Here is a 15,578-nt window from a genome sequence, read left to right on the forward strand (position 1 = left end):
ATTGAACATTTGGGATATTAAGTTTTTTAAGTGTTTGAGGTAGCAGACCTCAAGGACTATAATAAAGGGAGGGTTTTTCTTTTGCGCATTAGCATCCAGTTGGTCGAACCTTTTGAGTGACGACTCAGTAAGCCAATCACAGACTCGGTGTTGAATTACAACGGGCAAAATAGTAAACTTCAACGCACCATGTAAAGTAAACGCTCAGATACATTTTTTCCAAACAATGTCGGAAGTAGAGGGAATGTGCCTTTAAAATAAAACCGAGAACGCCAATGAATACGGGAACAGCAACAACACATGCCCTAACACTCCATGGGTTCGTTGTGTTCCATGTGGACATTTACCAATCAATTCACAATACATCAATAAACAAACTGAAATAATAAAATATCCCGGTAATGTGCTATATAAATGACGTACGTGTATCATAGAGTGACATGAAGCTTTTATTTTGAAGGGAGTAAACGGATTCCCGTGTGTTACATTTAAATGACTTGACTTCGCCATTTTTGACTCAGTTTCTTCCTGAACTTTTCAAGCTGTTACGACTTTCATCGGAGTTGTGAATTAATAAACATGGGTGCTTGTTTGGCTCTGGGTGCCCTTGGCAGTTGTGTAAGTATATATTTACCGGTTGTAGTTTTGTCACATGATATATGTTGACTTTGTATTTCATAGTAGTTTCTTGACTATTTTAGCTGCGCGTTGTCTAGCCAAGGAAACATGACGGTATGATATCAACACGACGTCATGTGAAACTAGTTGGCTATTTAACTGCGATATTTTACTCGCGTCACATTATATTTATTTATAATAGTTTAATACAAAGTTAATCGTTACGCCCAATTTAAACAAACGTTTAGGCCGACTTTTAAAATGTTTCATCAAAGTGACGTGAAGGTGGCAGTGGATTTTCCGTTTTCTGAACGGAGTTTGGTATGAGAGCAGGGGCGTCTCTGTTGTCCTTTTGACTTCATTTACAGTGAACTTAGTAAGTAATTCACCTGTTAATATTTTTGGAATGTGCTGTCCACGAGGAAAACGAAGAAACTGTAACGCTGTTAGAAATATGCAAGGTGGCTTCTCAAACTGCGCAATTTCCGGGTTCTAAGTCGTGAGAAAACTCGTGGGCCATCCCCTTTTGGAGTAGCTAGGCAGTAACTGTTTTGTTCCTTTTTCCTTGTTGTACCAGACTGTTTATGGACCTTTTTCACAGCAGACATGTTGACTTGTCATAGTAGGAAAAGCCCAGCTGAAATTGATAACCTTAACGATGGCTCAGTTCCATCAAGTGTCCCAGTAAGCTATTTCAGTGAGTCAGCATGCACAATACCAGGACCTCTCCTAAGTGGAATGCAGCCATCATTAGTGGGTTTGAATACACCTGTGCTTTTCCTACTATGACATGTCAACATGTCTGCCGTGAAAAATGTCTATTAGTCTATGTGTTATGATGTGTACCCATCATAATCATTCTTACCTTGATTTGTATTTGATTCTCTTGTTGTGTATTTACCAACCGCAATGCACATTTTTTACTTTTGTTTGATTTATTTATTTTTTACACCATAAATTATATATTCATATAAATACCATTGTATTGATGTATTCAACAGGTTATTTCCTTAAAGACTTAATTCCATACACCTACATATATTTGAGATATTTAACACTGAAGAAGACCTTGTGAAAACAAATCTTGACAGAGAAAGTGCAAATGTACAATAACTTCACGGAACCTACACAAGACCAATGCTGCAGACTGAGGACAATATAATTCATTTCTCTCCACATACCCAAATCAGTCAACATGGAGAATCACAACAACAACATGTCCCAGTTTTCATGCTGCTACAGTAGTGTGCATGACTCTCTTAGATCAGCAAAACAACAGACACACATAAAATACTGTATCCAGTACAGGCTATTACAGTAAAAAACAAACCACTACAAACAAACAAAGAAAAGATCTGAAAATACAGTACAGAAAATATACTAGACTTACAGCTGCATTTTTATAGTGCTTAAACCTGATTGGTGCGTCTACAATTAAACCATCATGTGTTTACGCACCTGATGGCTGTGTTTCACAGGTCGGCTCATAGGTGAGGTCATTTGACAGTCAGTGCTTTGGAAATCGCAAGAAAGTGACATCATGATATACTTCTGTGTCTAATGAATACAAGTGTTGGTCACTACCCGATGGGAAATCTGAGCACGCAAAGCTCACAATCTGCACTCGACTTACATCAGGGTAGTGACATTTTTTGCAAATCACTGTGTGTATTGTTGTGCAAAAAGTGTGAGGCTGACATTGTGCTTATACATCTGGGCCAATGTTTAGCTCCTTGAGTGAAAGGTTTTGATAATTGTGTAATACGTTTGATTTCAGCGTGTAAGCAATCGGCAAAAACTGTAATCCAGCAAACATTTAGATTATTTCAGTTAGGGGAAAAATATGCATCAAGATTTTTTTAGCTTAGAATTAATATCACGATTCTCTGCCACGACAGCAGTACCAAACATTTTATTTTGTGGCACCTCTAGCACATTGCGCATCACCACAAACCTGTAAACACAGAGGCTTCAATGACTAAAGAAAATAAAGTAGGCTACATACTGGCCATTTAAATACAGTAAGCTACCAAAAATAGTGACATAACATATTGAACTAAATATGGCCCTGATACAAGCTCCATCTGAACTCCTTGAACATGTCTTTACATAATTAAAAGATGTCAATCCACATGCTGCAGCTACAGATTCAGTTTGTCAATTTGCAATTTAAGTACAGTATCAAAAACATAATGAATTCTTGGCACACTCTTTAACTGCTTGCCTTTCATGTCTTCAGCTGTCCTATCAAAATAAAGTCCGAAAATGCCCAATATATATATTTTTTTATTTATTTTTTTAAATCAGTCATTTAAAAATTAAATCGCAAATAGGGGTGAATTGAGATTGCGATTTTTATAACGATTAATCATGCTGGCCTGATTTCAGTCCTTGACAGTTTTTGATACAGCAACTTATTGAGGTTTGATGCACAGCCCAGTTTTGCAAAATAAAACCCGTAAAAAGCCCTTGTGTATGTGGAAGGTAATTGTTTCTATCCTGCGTTATTCTCACAATGACTTCTTTGTCATATTCTCAAGTAAACTTAAGAGTTTTGTTTTGGCTTTTGTGTAGTTTTCCGTCTTTGACTGTTTTTACGATAATCTTTTATTTTTAAAAGTATTCGTTTGTCGCCAAGGTGGTATCACGCAGGCCTATCTGAAGCATGGGAAGTGGATTTTTTCTCGTCGGCGCGGATACAGCGTTCACACTAAAGGCCAGTGTACTCGGGTGCATACTCGTATTTAGTCAAGGATGGCTGATCTCAGCTTCAGTCTCTGCTCCAGTGCTTCACACACGTCTCAGCAGTCTGCATCTGAATCATGCAGGGATCCTCAGTGATCCTGTCCACGGGGAAGAGTGTGTCTCTCTCTCTCTCTCTCTCTCTCTCTCTCTCTCTCTCTCTCTCTCTCTCTCTCTCTCTCTCTCTCTCTCTCTCTCTCTAATCACAGGCCTGATGATTACTGCCTCTGTAAATCACCATGTCTTTACTTTAGTGGAAGCGTGCAGAAGAATAAGACAGATAGTTGCCCCTGACAGCAGACACAGTGTTCCTTTTTGTTTTGTTTGTTTTTTTTGTCCTCCCGACTGCAGTCGTTGCAGGCCATGCATGCATTACCCTGATTATCCCACACCCCCAGAGCCCTGTCCCTGACTTCCATAAAATATGAATCCGCGTGAATGCCTAGCTAATTGTCTCCTTGGTCTGTTCCGCAGGCGTCCTGTTTGTGCGGCTCGGCCTCCTGCCTCCTGTCGTCATGCTGCCCTTCGACCACCAACTCCACCGTGAGCCGGCTGGCCTTCTCCTTCCTGCTGCTGCTCGGGACCCTGGTGTCTGTCATTATGATTCTCCCAGGCATGGAGGGACATCTTAAACAGGTACATTAGATAAGACTACGTTAGATCAAATGGAATGGTCCACACTGGGGCCCAAGTATCTTTGAATTCTTTTCAACCCACATGTCATTTCCAATTCAGGGACTAATTAGAAAATACTTCATATTTGTTTAACCCAGTGTTTCCTTTAGGATTTATTTATTTTTTAGCAGTGGGGGCAGGTCTGTCTGGACAACAACAACCCCCAAGAAAAAATGTTTACCGGACAATATATATATTATATAGACTACATCTATAGATTATTTCCCATTTATATTATATTACACTGACTCACTTACCGTTTTAATGTTTCCAGTTGTTTGATATCAGGACCATGAGCTTACAGAACTGACAAGTTGAACGTTGTCCAATTAGAACGGACCCACCGCGGTGACGTTTTTGGCGGAGCTGTTCGTTTAATGGTCGACTCGGAAGAAAGCGAACCTTTTGACGATGAACTACATCAACACGACAGTATGTGGAGTTAAACTGGACGGGCCCAGTGACCTCTGAGTAGTTCTACTTGTTGTTAAATTGCAATGTGAGCGGCAGGATCATTTAAAAGGCAACCACATTGACTACATTGTGCGTCTGCCCTATTTTTGAAACCGTGGCGGCAGGAATTTTTGGCGGAAACATTTGTTAACTCATTTCAAGCACCAAAACAGTTCAGAGTAGGTATGTTTTCACAAGAGATTTGAGAAATATTTCCGCTTTAGGGCCAAATTCTCTCTTTACACATTGCTCTGGAACAATTCTGGGCGTCACTATACAGAAAGCTGAGTTTGTTGTGGACATTTTGATATGAAACGCATAGGCGATATATATGCAAATACCATTTAAAAGGAGAATTCGAGAAGATATGTGAAAATGCCTTAGACCTCAGAGGGTTAAAAATCAGGTTTAAAGAACTATTAATGCAACAGGCTGCTTATATATCTGAGCTAGGTTGATATTACCTTTTTATTTATGTGTTTAACACTAATAATATATAATTTAAGTAGTTTAAGTGTTCATCATAGTGACGGCCTGTGGGAAGAAACTGTTTTCGTGTGTGGTTGTTTTGGCAAACAGTGTTCTGTAGCACCTACCTCAAGGCTGTAACCCAGCAACAGTGATGCTGTAGAGCAGCTGGACAGGATGCTTGGTTTGTTTTTTATTTTTGATCTTTTCTTAAAGATCATCCAACTTTTGAAAATCATTCCAATTTACCCAGTTTATTCCAACCCTTTTATTTGCTTTGTGTGCTTCACGCTGTCAGATTCCAGGTTTCTGTCTCGGTGGCACAGCCATACCTGGCCTAGACAACAAGGTGAACTGTGACATCATGGTCGGCTACAAGTCAGTGTACCGCATGGGCTTCGCCTTGACCTGCTTCTTCTTCCTCTTCACCATCATCATGATCCGAGTGCGCAACAGCAAGGACCCCCGAGCCGCCATCCAAAATGGGTTCGTACCGTGCACTGCAGCCTCAGTACCACAGTCCTGTATGATGAAGGCACGCTGCACTCTGCTGGCCACACGTGGGAACTTCACCTCTAAGACTGTATCGAAACAGAGAAAAACATCCTTGTTGTCCACATACTTAGAATATCTTTACCTCCTTCCTTCTCAGTTTCTGGTTCTTCAAATTTCTGCTGCTGGTTGGCCTAGCTGTGGGAGCTTTCTTCATTCCAGATGGCACCTTCAATACAGGTATGAAGCCCAGGCTTGTTATTGGAGTCTTATTAGATGTTGCCGTTTCTCTATTGCCAGGTTTCTTTTTATCTGAACTCTCCAGCAGCGCACGCACCTTCAGACAAATAAGATGCTCCGCTGCTTGGTTCCAGTGCAAAGCTAAATAAGCAAAATAAGGGCTTGGTATTGAGCTCTAAATAGTTTGTTCCACAGAGTATTGAAACGCTTTTATTAACCCTCCTGTTGTCCTCAGGTCAAATTTGACCTATTTGCCAAAAGTTTCTATATGACAAATGAGTTTCTTTCGACCAAATTGTCAAAAAAAATAATAATGGTTCTATACAACGGTTTTCAGTAAAATAATTTATCAGTTCACTACTTTCGTTTTCTTCAATTTTATAGCATTTTGAAAAAAAAAAAAAAGTCAAATAAAATGCATAAATCGACAAAAACATCTGAAAGTGGGTGAAGTATTGAAAAAGACAACCAAAACATTGGAAAATATAACATAAGGGTTAAGATTGTCAATTCTGGTGTTCATATATAAACAAACATCACTTCATGTAACAAGCACAGCTGATAACTGTTGACCTACTATGGCACATACTGTACTGAGTCTCCTGCTTTATGGCTTACCACTGTACATTGCATGGCCTAATAACTTTCTCAACAAATGTTCTGTGTCCATTTCTGTTTGGTCTCAGTGTGGTATTACTTTGGCCTGGTGGGCTCCTTCTTCTTCATCATCACCCAGCTGATCCTGCTGGTGGACTTTGCCCATTCCTGGAACCAGTCCTGGCTGCTGAAGGCAGAAGAGGGAAATACAAAGTGCTGGTTTGCAGGTAGAAGGGCAACACACCGTCCTATTTATCCCAAGAAACCTTTTAAAAGGGTTACTTCTGTTTTTTGTTTTTAACCTGGACCCTGTTTTCCTATGTTTTTTTGTTTTTGTTTTTTTTGTCAACAACAATCTTTGAAATTGGTCCAGTATTGACCATCAGCCGCGAACAGGGCTGCAATGTTATCCTACAGGGCAAATGTGCATCGTTGATTTCCTCCACTAAAAGTGCTGTTGTCGCCACTGACAGATTGTTATTCTATGTGTCTGACTGCATTATGGAAAGGATCCCTACAGAGAGAGACCTTTTATTTTTTTTATTATTTTTTTATGAGCAAAATCCTCTCTGTTTAACCAGAAACTGCTCCGAGATGGCTACTGCTAAACCCACAGAAATGAGCCTTAAAGTGCAAGTTTAACGTTTGGCCAGTGTGTTTACAGGGCAAGACGTGTACCGTATATTAGGATTCAACGTAATCACTTTTAAGTAATTTGTCTGCAAATTCTTTTTAAAAAAAAAAAAAAAAAAAAGAAAACATTCCCACAAAAAGGGTTCAAAAGTCAGAATTTTAACCATTGGACAATTAAATCCCTAAAACCAGAATCCAATAAATTGTACTATTTATTGCATGCATTGCATCAAATTAACGCAAGTCTGGTAATAGTGATGAGTTGGAAAAAATGAAATCCATCAAACTGCATAAAATGTACTGTGTCAGAAGCAGATGACCCGCAAAGCCCTTCATGACAGGACATCAGACATATGACACAAACAAATAGTCCCTACATCAGACACCGACAGACATAACCTGAAGAACATACATCACACGCTACAATACCCTATACACCCTTGGGTATGACCAGGCCAGCTGGACATCTAGCTTATTTTGACTGATTTAAGGCTTCTATAGCTTGTGGTACAAAAAGAGAATTTGGATCTGTTCTTGGTCAGAAGAGGGGGAGGGGGAGGCAGAAACGACGCCTAGATGACAGTAGTTTAAAATGAGATGCCGGGGGGGGGTGTGTAGTCACATAAAATGTTATTGGCCTTTCTCACCAGTCTGTCTTTGTAAATGTGTTAAATGGGCCTCATTCACCAACCGTTCTTACGAAGAAATGTGTTCTTAAACCCTTCTTACGAACTTTTTACGAAGATTCTGGCATTCACTAATGTTTCCTTAACTTGGATTTGTTCTTAGCTAAGAACAAAATCTACGAACACTGAAAAGCACTCTTACGCACATTTGAGTGATGACAATTTGCTCCAAATGATTGCTTACTGCATTTTATTTAATTCTAGTCGTTTACAATGATAGTATTGTAGCCTACTGTAATGTATTTCTGATCATTTGTTGAAAAAAATATCATAGTATGCAAAAAAACCACTAACACTGCAATTTACATCAGCAATTAAACTGATTTAAATCTTGCGTTATTTGGTGATTGATTGCTATTTATAGGGCCAAAATGCAGTGGTAGAATGTAACAAAGTACAAATTTGTCCTAACTCTACTTCAGTAAATTTTTCACTTATCTGTACTTTACTTAAGTAGACTCAGTAGTGCATAGCCTACTTTTGACTTTTACTTTGTTACATTTTGCAGCAATTATCTATACTTTCTACTCCACTACATTTCTACAATGTTCCGTTACATTTTCTGATCAGTTTCCCCCCTGCCAAAAGGTCTTCCTGACCGTCACACGTTTGTCTCACCAGTAAAGTTTGGTTGCCGTAGATACTGTATATATGGGCACCGCTGATCCAAACCGGCTCCGGTGCTCCAGAGCCCGGGCGCAGCGCCGCTGACCCTCGGTAATACAACGGTAAAAGTGAAAATGAAAACGTTTGTTTTTATTATTCCCGTTTTTAAATCGAAGTTGCTATATCTATTTCTCTCTACAGCGGCGACGCGTCGTTTACTCCTCTGCCAGGCTGCGTAAGACGCGTTCATATCTTATTTATTTGGCTGGACCTCTTCACATCTCCCCATTTGCGCTGCTTCACACACTTTATTTGCTTACTTGCATGGTTAAAGAAAATAAAATACATCCATGAATAAAACCAACCGCATTCCGATTTTAACAACACATTTCCGTTTCATGCTGGTTAGGATAGGAACTTTTTATAAAAGCCAGGCCTTGTTTGTGGTAGTGGACACCTTCTACTTTTACTAAAGTAAATATGTCTCTGGTTATTTGTACTTTTATTTAAGTACTGAGATTCAGTACATTCTCCACCGCGGCTCCGACAATCTCCGAAAACCTGTCTCCCAGGAGGTGCACAGGAAGTGTCATGTCCTTATATGGGAATTTGCGGGGCGTTTTCTTATGATAATTAGGAACAACTGGCACGCGCTTTCAGTTACGAAGACGTGGGATTCATCAATCCTAAGAACACAAATGCGAACAATTCTGCTGTTTAAGAACACGTCATGAATCAGACGTAGACTTTTCTTAGGAACCTTCTTGAGAACATATTTAAGAGAAAACTTAGGAAGATATTGGTGAATGAGGCCCAATGCTCGGTAGTGTCATCCCATGTAACTTGCTGGCAGTTGTAATTGTTTTTCTGATCGTCGTCTTCTGTGACCTTTCCGAACCAGCAGGTAATACAGCAAGTTAAAACGCTTTCAAAAAAAGCAGTATAAAACATTTGGAGCATTTTGTTATTGACATTAAAAACAAGCAGTTTCTTTAAAAAGTCAATTCTTTGCTGTGTCTTAGTGTGCAAAAGATCAGTTCATGAGTCCCAGTTAAGCTTGTTGTCCAGTACAATGCCAAGGTATTTATAGTTTGTAACAACCTGAATAGTCTCCCCCATTGTTGAAAGTGTCGGATTGCTGTGACTTTCTAACATCTATGGACATTTCTTTGGTCTTATTGGTATTTAAAATTTAAGTGTGACTTATTGCACCATTCCAAAAAAAATAAAAAAGCAGTCTAAAACTGGCCCATGAGCTACCTCCCCATCCTGTAGCAGACTCACTAGAGCTGTGTCATCTGCATATTTTAATATGCTCTTGTTTTCTTCCCAGCTCTGCTGTCCTTCACCTTCCTCTTCTACGCCGTGGCTTTCTCTGCCGTCGTGCTTTTCTACGTATTTTACACCAAACCCGACGACTGCACCGAGCACAAGGTCTTCATCAGCCTCAACTTCATCTTCTGCATCATTGTGTCCATCGTGGCCATTCTGCCCCAAGTTCAGGTAACAGAAGACAGATGTTAATATGATAATACATATCCATTTATGGACCTAAGCTGCTAAATGTTGCCATTTTGTGCCATAACCCTATCCAGAATATACGTATTCTCTATGTATGGTAGCAAGGAATGAGGATAACTGCTATTCGATTCACAATACAGAAGACTAGCTAATATGACCTTTTTATTGTCACTAAAACATTTATTTTACTTTATTTATTTATTCAATGTATTGAACATGTTAAAAAAAGAAAAAAATGTATAAGCAATTTAAAAGAAAACCAACAAGATCCTCAGCAACAAATAAGCAACTCAAATATTGTTCATGTTCCAAGGGGTAGAAAGAAGTTGAGAACTTTTCTAGTCCTACTACCCCCCCCTCTTCATTTTCATTATTCAGCTATAATAGAAATTCAATGCGCATCCATCAGTGTCCATGTTTAACAAATCAACTCTTTCAGACGCAAGCAAGAACAAAATAATCTGGACAGACAAACCAAAAACCATCAAGCAGTCCACAAATAAGAAATAACCCCACACACACACACACACACACTCACACACACACACACACACACACACACACACACACACACACACACACACCACTGCTCCAGCTCATAGCCATCCGATATTTAGTTTCTGAAGAGTTTGACTGAGCGATGAAGAGGGTTTAGTTTTACTGGCACAATGATTGATTTTGGGACTCATCTGGCGCCATGTCTCCCCCAGGAGGCCCAGCCCACCTCCGGCCTGCTGCAGGCCTCCTTCATCTCCTGCTACACCATGTATGTGACCTGGTCGGCCATGACCAACAACCCCAGTGAGTCCCAACACAACTTGTACAGCCATCTCTTCCTTGTTTAGCGACATATGCAGTTGCATTTCTTTTCTTTTTTAAATTTGATCTTTATTGAGGCCAACAGGTTTCAAAACAATGTAGTGTTTTTGTTTTTTAATTTCTATTTATTTATTTATTTTTTTACATATTTTCTGGTTTGTTATATGATTTACTGGTTCCTTGTACAAAGGATAAGAAAGAGAAAAGGGGGAAAAAAATAATGATGGAAAAGAAAACCACGAGGATTTTCCATCTGTGTCCATAGTTATCTTCATATCGATATCATTTTTCTTCCCAGGCCCAAAGTTTTTATTTTTACATTTTTATATATTAACAGTAGAATCAGTTAGAACATAGGGGGGAGTTTCACTACACTTCTCTGAATGAAAGAGAGGAAAAAAAACATTACAACTAAAGAAAAATGAAAGATTATCTTAGGGCAACATACCCAGTCCATTTAGACCATATCCTAGAAAATGTGTCATTTTGAGGGAGCAGGATAACTTTTCTATGCGGTTGATTTTCATAATTTCCCAGCTAAACATTTTGTGTGGTTTCCCCCTTCCTTTCTTAGTACCCCCATTTCTAGGGCTGGGTATCGTTCAAATATTTTTGATACCGATACCAATACCGTGACTTTCCTAAACAATACTTTTTTTCAATACAAATTTTATGAAACAAAAAGAAATTACAACATTACACGCACACAAATCTTTTCATGTATTTTTTCAGCTCCTACTACGTGAGCCCTGTCTCTGTGTAACGTAGAGTTCTTCCCGCGTGTCTCTATGACGTGTAACGTTAGACAGCCAATCACAGACATTGTTAGGGCTTGGTAGAAGCATGCTGCTTGCTTATTGGCTTGCTGGCGCTGATGAGATTTCCTCCTTTGGTATTGAAATTGGGTATTGAATGACGAGGCATTTTCCCGATACTCAATGCTTTGGAGGCAATTCAGTCAGTGCCTAAAAAGTATTGAACTCAGTACCCAGCCCTCCCTGTGTTCCTGTGTGCTTCTCCGTTATACGTGTTGACTGCTGTCTGTGGTGTATTTTAAATCCGATTTGATGTCATTTTAAAACCGTATGTATGTTTAATCCACTTCATCTCCTAGCCCACCCTCCCTTCCCCTAAGTGGCCTTGTCACGTGTCAGGCTGCCGTTGTAAATATAAAAAATGTCCTTAAAGTGCTCATGTTATGCTTTTTGGCTTTTTCCCTTTCTTTTTATTGTGTTATATCTTTTTTTTGTGCACGTTGTAGGTTTACAAAGTGAAAAAGCCCAAAGTCCACCCCAAAGGGACTTACCATCTCCAACAGAAAACACTGTTCACAAACTGCTCCAAACAGTTCTGTTGTAGTCCAGCCTTTACTTCAGAGACAAACGTGGTCACTTTGTAACACACGTTATAATGCTCGCCTAGCTGCTAGCGTGGCACGCCCTCATACTCTGCTTCTGACTGGCTAGTAGTCCTTACCTAGGTACTGAGCATGTGCGACTCCCAACAAAGATGGAACAGAAGTGAGATGTCTCACTCTGTAGCTAAAACAAGAGAGCTCAACACACCGGGTGAAAAGAGGAGCTGTATCAATGTGCAGTACAACAAAAAGTTTGATGTTTTTTGAAAATTAAACCATGTAAACCTATTCTGATATAACTTCTACATACAATTATGAACCTGAAAATGAGCATAATATGAGCAATTTAATGACTTGCCTGCAAGAATAAAGGATTATAAAACCAGGATAACTGACTTTGGGAAGGAGTAGAAAGGAAAGGGAAAACCTGCCCCTGTAGATGTAATAACTACTAGTTGTCATATTTGACGTTGTCGTCTGTGTTTCCGTCCTCAGACCGCCAGTGTAACCCCAGTCTGTTGAGTTTGGTCCAGAACGTCACCACTCCAGGACCGACTCCGACCCAAACCCCGGGCAGCGTCCAGTGGTGGGACGCACAGAGCATCGTGGGATTGGTCATTTTCCTCTTCTGTACTCTTTACGCCAGGTATTTTACTGGAACTGCTGGTATTTTTTAGGTTTCATGTCGCGATTTAACTTTTACGAAAATACTTTTTATTTATTTTTTGGATGGATGCTTTATTGATCCCCAAGGGGAAATTCAAGGTCCCAGTAGCTTAAAGACATCACACACAACATAGGCTACACATACATCATAAACAGGATGATAAAATAACAAATCCACATGAATAATATGGACAATAAAAAAAATAATAATAAATACAAAATCCACATGAATGTACTAAGGGACGTATAAGCATGAGAGGCTTGCAGTGACAGGGCAGGGACTGACCCTGTGATTCAGTATGCATGGTAAGGTGCTCTATGAGAGTGTGTGTCATGGTGGTAGTGCAAATGAGTCCAATAGTGCAAGGAATGTAGACATAGTAATATAAAAACTATATATAAAGTTTAAAAAAAGACAGCATTAAATATGGGCATTATTTTAATTTCTGCATACAACACTGACTGCAAGTTGGATCTGTTTCCTGCTGTCAGAAACCGCCCATTTCCTCCAGAGGAGATGGGAGTTTAGTTTAGCATGCTGCTTTTGTCAGGGCAGTTATGGAAGATGGCTGAAAAGAGAAACTTATTTGGAAATAGTTTAAATTTGGTAAATATCCACATTGCTCATCTTTTGATAATATAAAGCCCCTTTTCGACTGCAGGAACTTTCCCCAGGGAATAGGAACCTTTTGAGGAAGTCATTATGTTTGGACCACCAGGTCCAGGGTCTAAATTAAGTTCTGTGAACCTTTTCGGGGGGCCCCGAAAAAGTCCCTGATCGGCAGGTAGTACTTTGGGGTTTGCAGGGATGACCGTCGCTGATTGGTCAAACACACACCGCACGGCTGCTTCAACTCGCCAACCACTTTATTCCTCAACCAATCGGCGCACAGCTCATCTAAATTTTCATGAGCATACAATATTTGGAAGAAAAGCTCTCGTTACAAATAGGGCCAAAACACAGGGATGCATAAGGGCCCATAAAACGGCAACCGGGCAATTTTAAGCCCAACCAATGTTCCATACCCTATTAGAGGACCATGAGGAACATTGTGAAATACCCTATATAATCATTCTATCACCCCTTTTAAGCTTTACTAATAATAACAACAAGGCTGTAGGCTTTGCCACCCATGGTGGTATGTTGGATTCATGTAAATGTATGTTGTCAGATATCTTTTTTTTATTTTTTTTTATTTTTTATTTTTTTTATAAATCATCCAACAATAATTTGGTGCCCCCCCAATGCAGAAACTCTGAGGACCCTCTTAGGGGTCTCGGACCACCCCTGTTAAAGATCTCTGCTTTAAACCAATCATCAAGTCTTGGACGGCGCTTAGCGTCGGCCAGAGCACTGGTGCGTCTGCAAAATAGCCTCAGGAAGGAACTTGTTTCATATATATACTGTAGAGGGAATTCTGTCTAAAATAAGGCCCTAAGGCCTGTCAAATCTGACTGAATTCCTGCGCCTTCTTACATCGGACTTAAGTTTACCAGAACACAAGGATCAATCTGAGGCGAAGAGTTCAGTTAAGCGAAGTTTACGGAGTCCAGTGTAAGAGTTACAACACAGCTGTGGGTTCACAAAACGGAGACAAAGTTTCCCTAGCGACAGACATCAAGTCAGAGCTGGTCCACCAAGTTGTCCTCCGAATTATGAGCTCTGATCTGTGCATCATAGGTCACCCGCAGTACTTCCTCAATGACAACGCATTTTGTTAATAAAATATTTCTACAATACTTTCCTAAATGTACTATATTTCCCCCTGATATAGACTATATACTTGTTGTCTCCATCACTTTCCTGTCACTGTATACCAACAATCGCATGTTGTGCTCTGGCCCGCCACAGTATCCGCTCGTCCACCAACACCCAGGTGAACAAGCTGATGCAGACCGAGGACCACCAGGGTTTGACCAGCGACTACAGTTCCACAGGGGAGGACGGAGTCCGGCGGGCCGTGGACAACGAAGAGGAGGCGGTCACCTACAACTACTCCTTCTTCCACTTCAGCCTCTTACTGGCCTCCCTCTACATCATGATGACGCTCACCAACTGGTACATGTAAGTATCGTACTAGTCTTTGGACTAGGCTCAATTATGACTGTTGTACTGTTGAAACAGGTAGAAGAGTAGAGTAGAAGAGAGCTGATTTTCATTCCTTTTTTGTTTCCTAAAAAACTTGTATGTTATTTAAAAATGGAAATAAAAATATCTAAACTTATGTTGTTTTTTTTAGAAGAAATATTTGAACATTACTTTTGGCCACTTCTGACAGCCCTACTTTAGACAGGCTGATTTGATGCAAAACTGACTTCTTTCTGATTTTTGTTCTGGGCTCGTCAGGCCCGACACAGACTACCAGACCATGCAGAGCACCATGCCGGCCGTGTGGGTGAAGATCTGCTCCAGCTGGCTGGGCCTGTTGATCTACCTGTGGACCCTGGTGGCCCCGCTGGTGTGCTCCAACAGAGACTTCAGCTAAAACACAGGGAAGTCTGTCCACGTGGCCGCTAGCCGGTTGCTATTTGCACCTTGAAGAAAGATAGCGTTAGCTCCATATTGATTGTTTGCTTTTCTTGCAATTCCACATTTAAAATCGGAGAATGAAATGGTAATGTGCTTTGTTTTTGACTGGAAGCCATTATATGTTGATTTTATTTTTGGGGGGGGGCTCAAATTGAAGGTAGCAGTTTTGCAGGAACACTATTGTTTGAGATGAGCTTTAATCACACATTCCAATTTAACCTCAGGTTATATATATATATTTTTTGGTATATTTTTATTTACTGTTACAAATATTCTAATTAAGAGCACTACATGCCTTTTTAAGACCGTATACAACTTAAATGATCACTTTGGGGAACCGATGTTTTGGCTTTGTTTAACATTCATTTGTACTTTTTGTATCCTTGCTTTTAAATCAGCTGGATTTCATGGAAAGGTGTTGTCCAAATTTGTTAGATTAATTATGCATTTGCTCTATTGCCCAATTTTATAACAA

General features: G+C 39.9%; 1 protein-coding gene across 1 annotated transcript in view; it reads left to right on the forward strand.

Moving 5' to 3' along the window:
* Positions 1-486: 486 nt before the first annotated feature.
* LOC120571686 (serine incorporator 2-like) overlaps positions 487-15,578 on the forward strand; it is a 16,269-nt gene continuing 1,177 nt past the window's right edge. Inside the window, exons 1-10 of the mRNA XM_039820752.1 lie at positions 487-618; positions 3,835-3,996; positions 5,255-5,442; positions 5,609-5,688; positions 6,375-6,512; positions 9,544-9,713; positions 10,442-10,532; positions 12,403-12,553; positions 14,426-14,638; positions 14,921-15,578. The exon at positions 14,921-15,578 is cut by the window's right edge and continues 1,177 nt beyond it. Coding sequence (XP_039676686.1) covers positions 580-618; positions 3,835-3,996; positions 5,255-5,442; positions 5,609-5,688; positions 6,375-6,512; positions 9,544-9,713; positions 10,442-10,532; positions 12,403-12,553; positions 14,426-14,638; positions 14,921-15,059 — 1,371 coding nt within the window. The 5' untranslated portion in view covers positions 487-579 and the 3' untranslated portion in view covers positions 15,060-15,578. The remainder of the gene's footprint in view (positions 619-3,834; positions 3,997-5,254; positions 5,443-5,608; positions 5,689-6,374; positions 6,513-9,543; positions 9,714-10,441; positions 10,533-12,402; positions 12,554-14,425; positions 14,639-14,920) is intronic.

This window comes from Perca fluviatilis, chromosome 13, assembly GCF_010015445.1.
Source record: "Perca fluviatilis chromosome 13, GENO_Pfluv_1.0, whole genome shotgun sequence".
Classification (NCBI taxonomy): domain Eukaryota; kingdom Metazoa; phylum Chordata; class Actinopteri; order Perciformes; family Percidae; genus Perca; species Perca fluviatilis.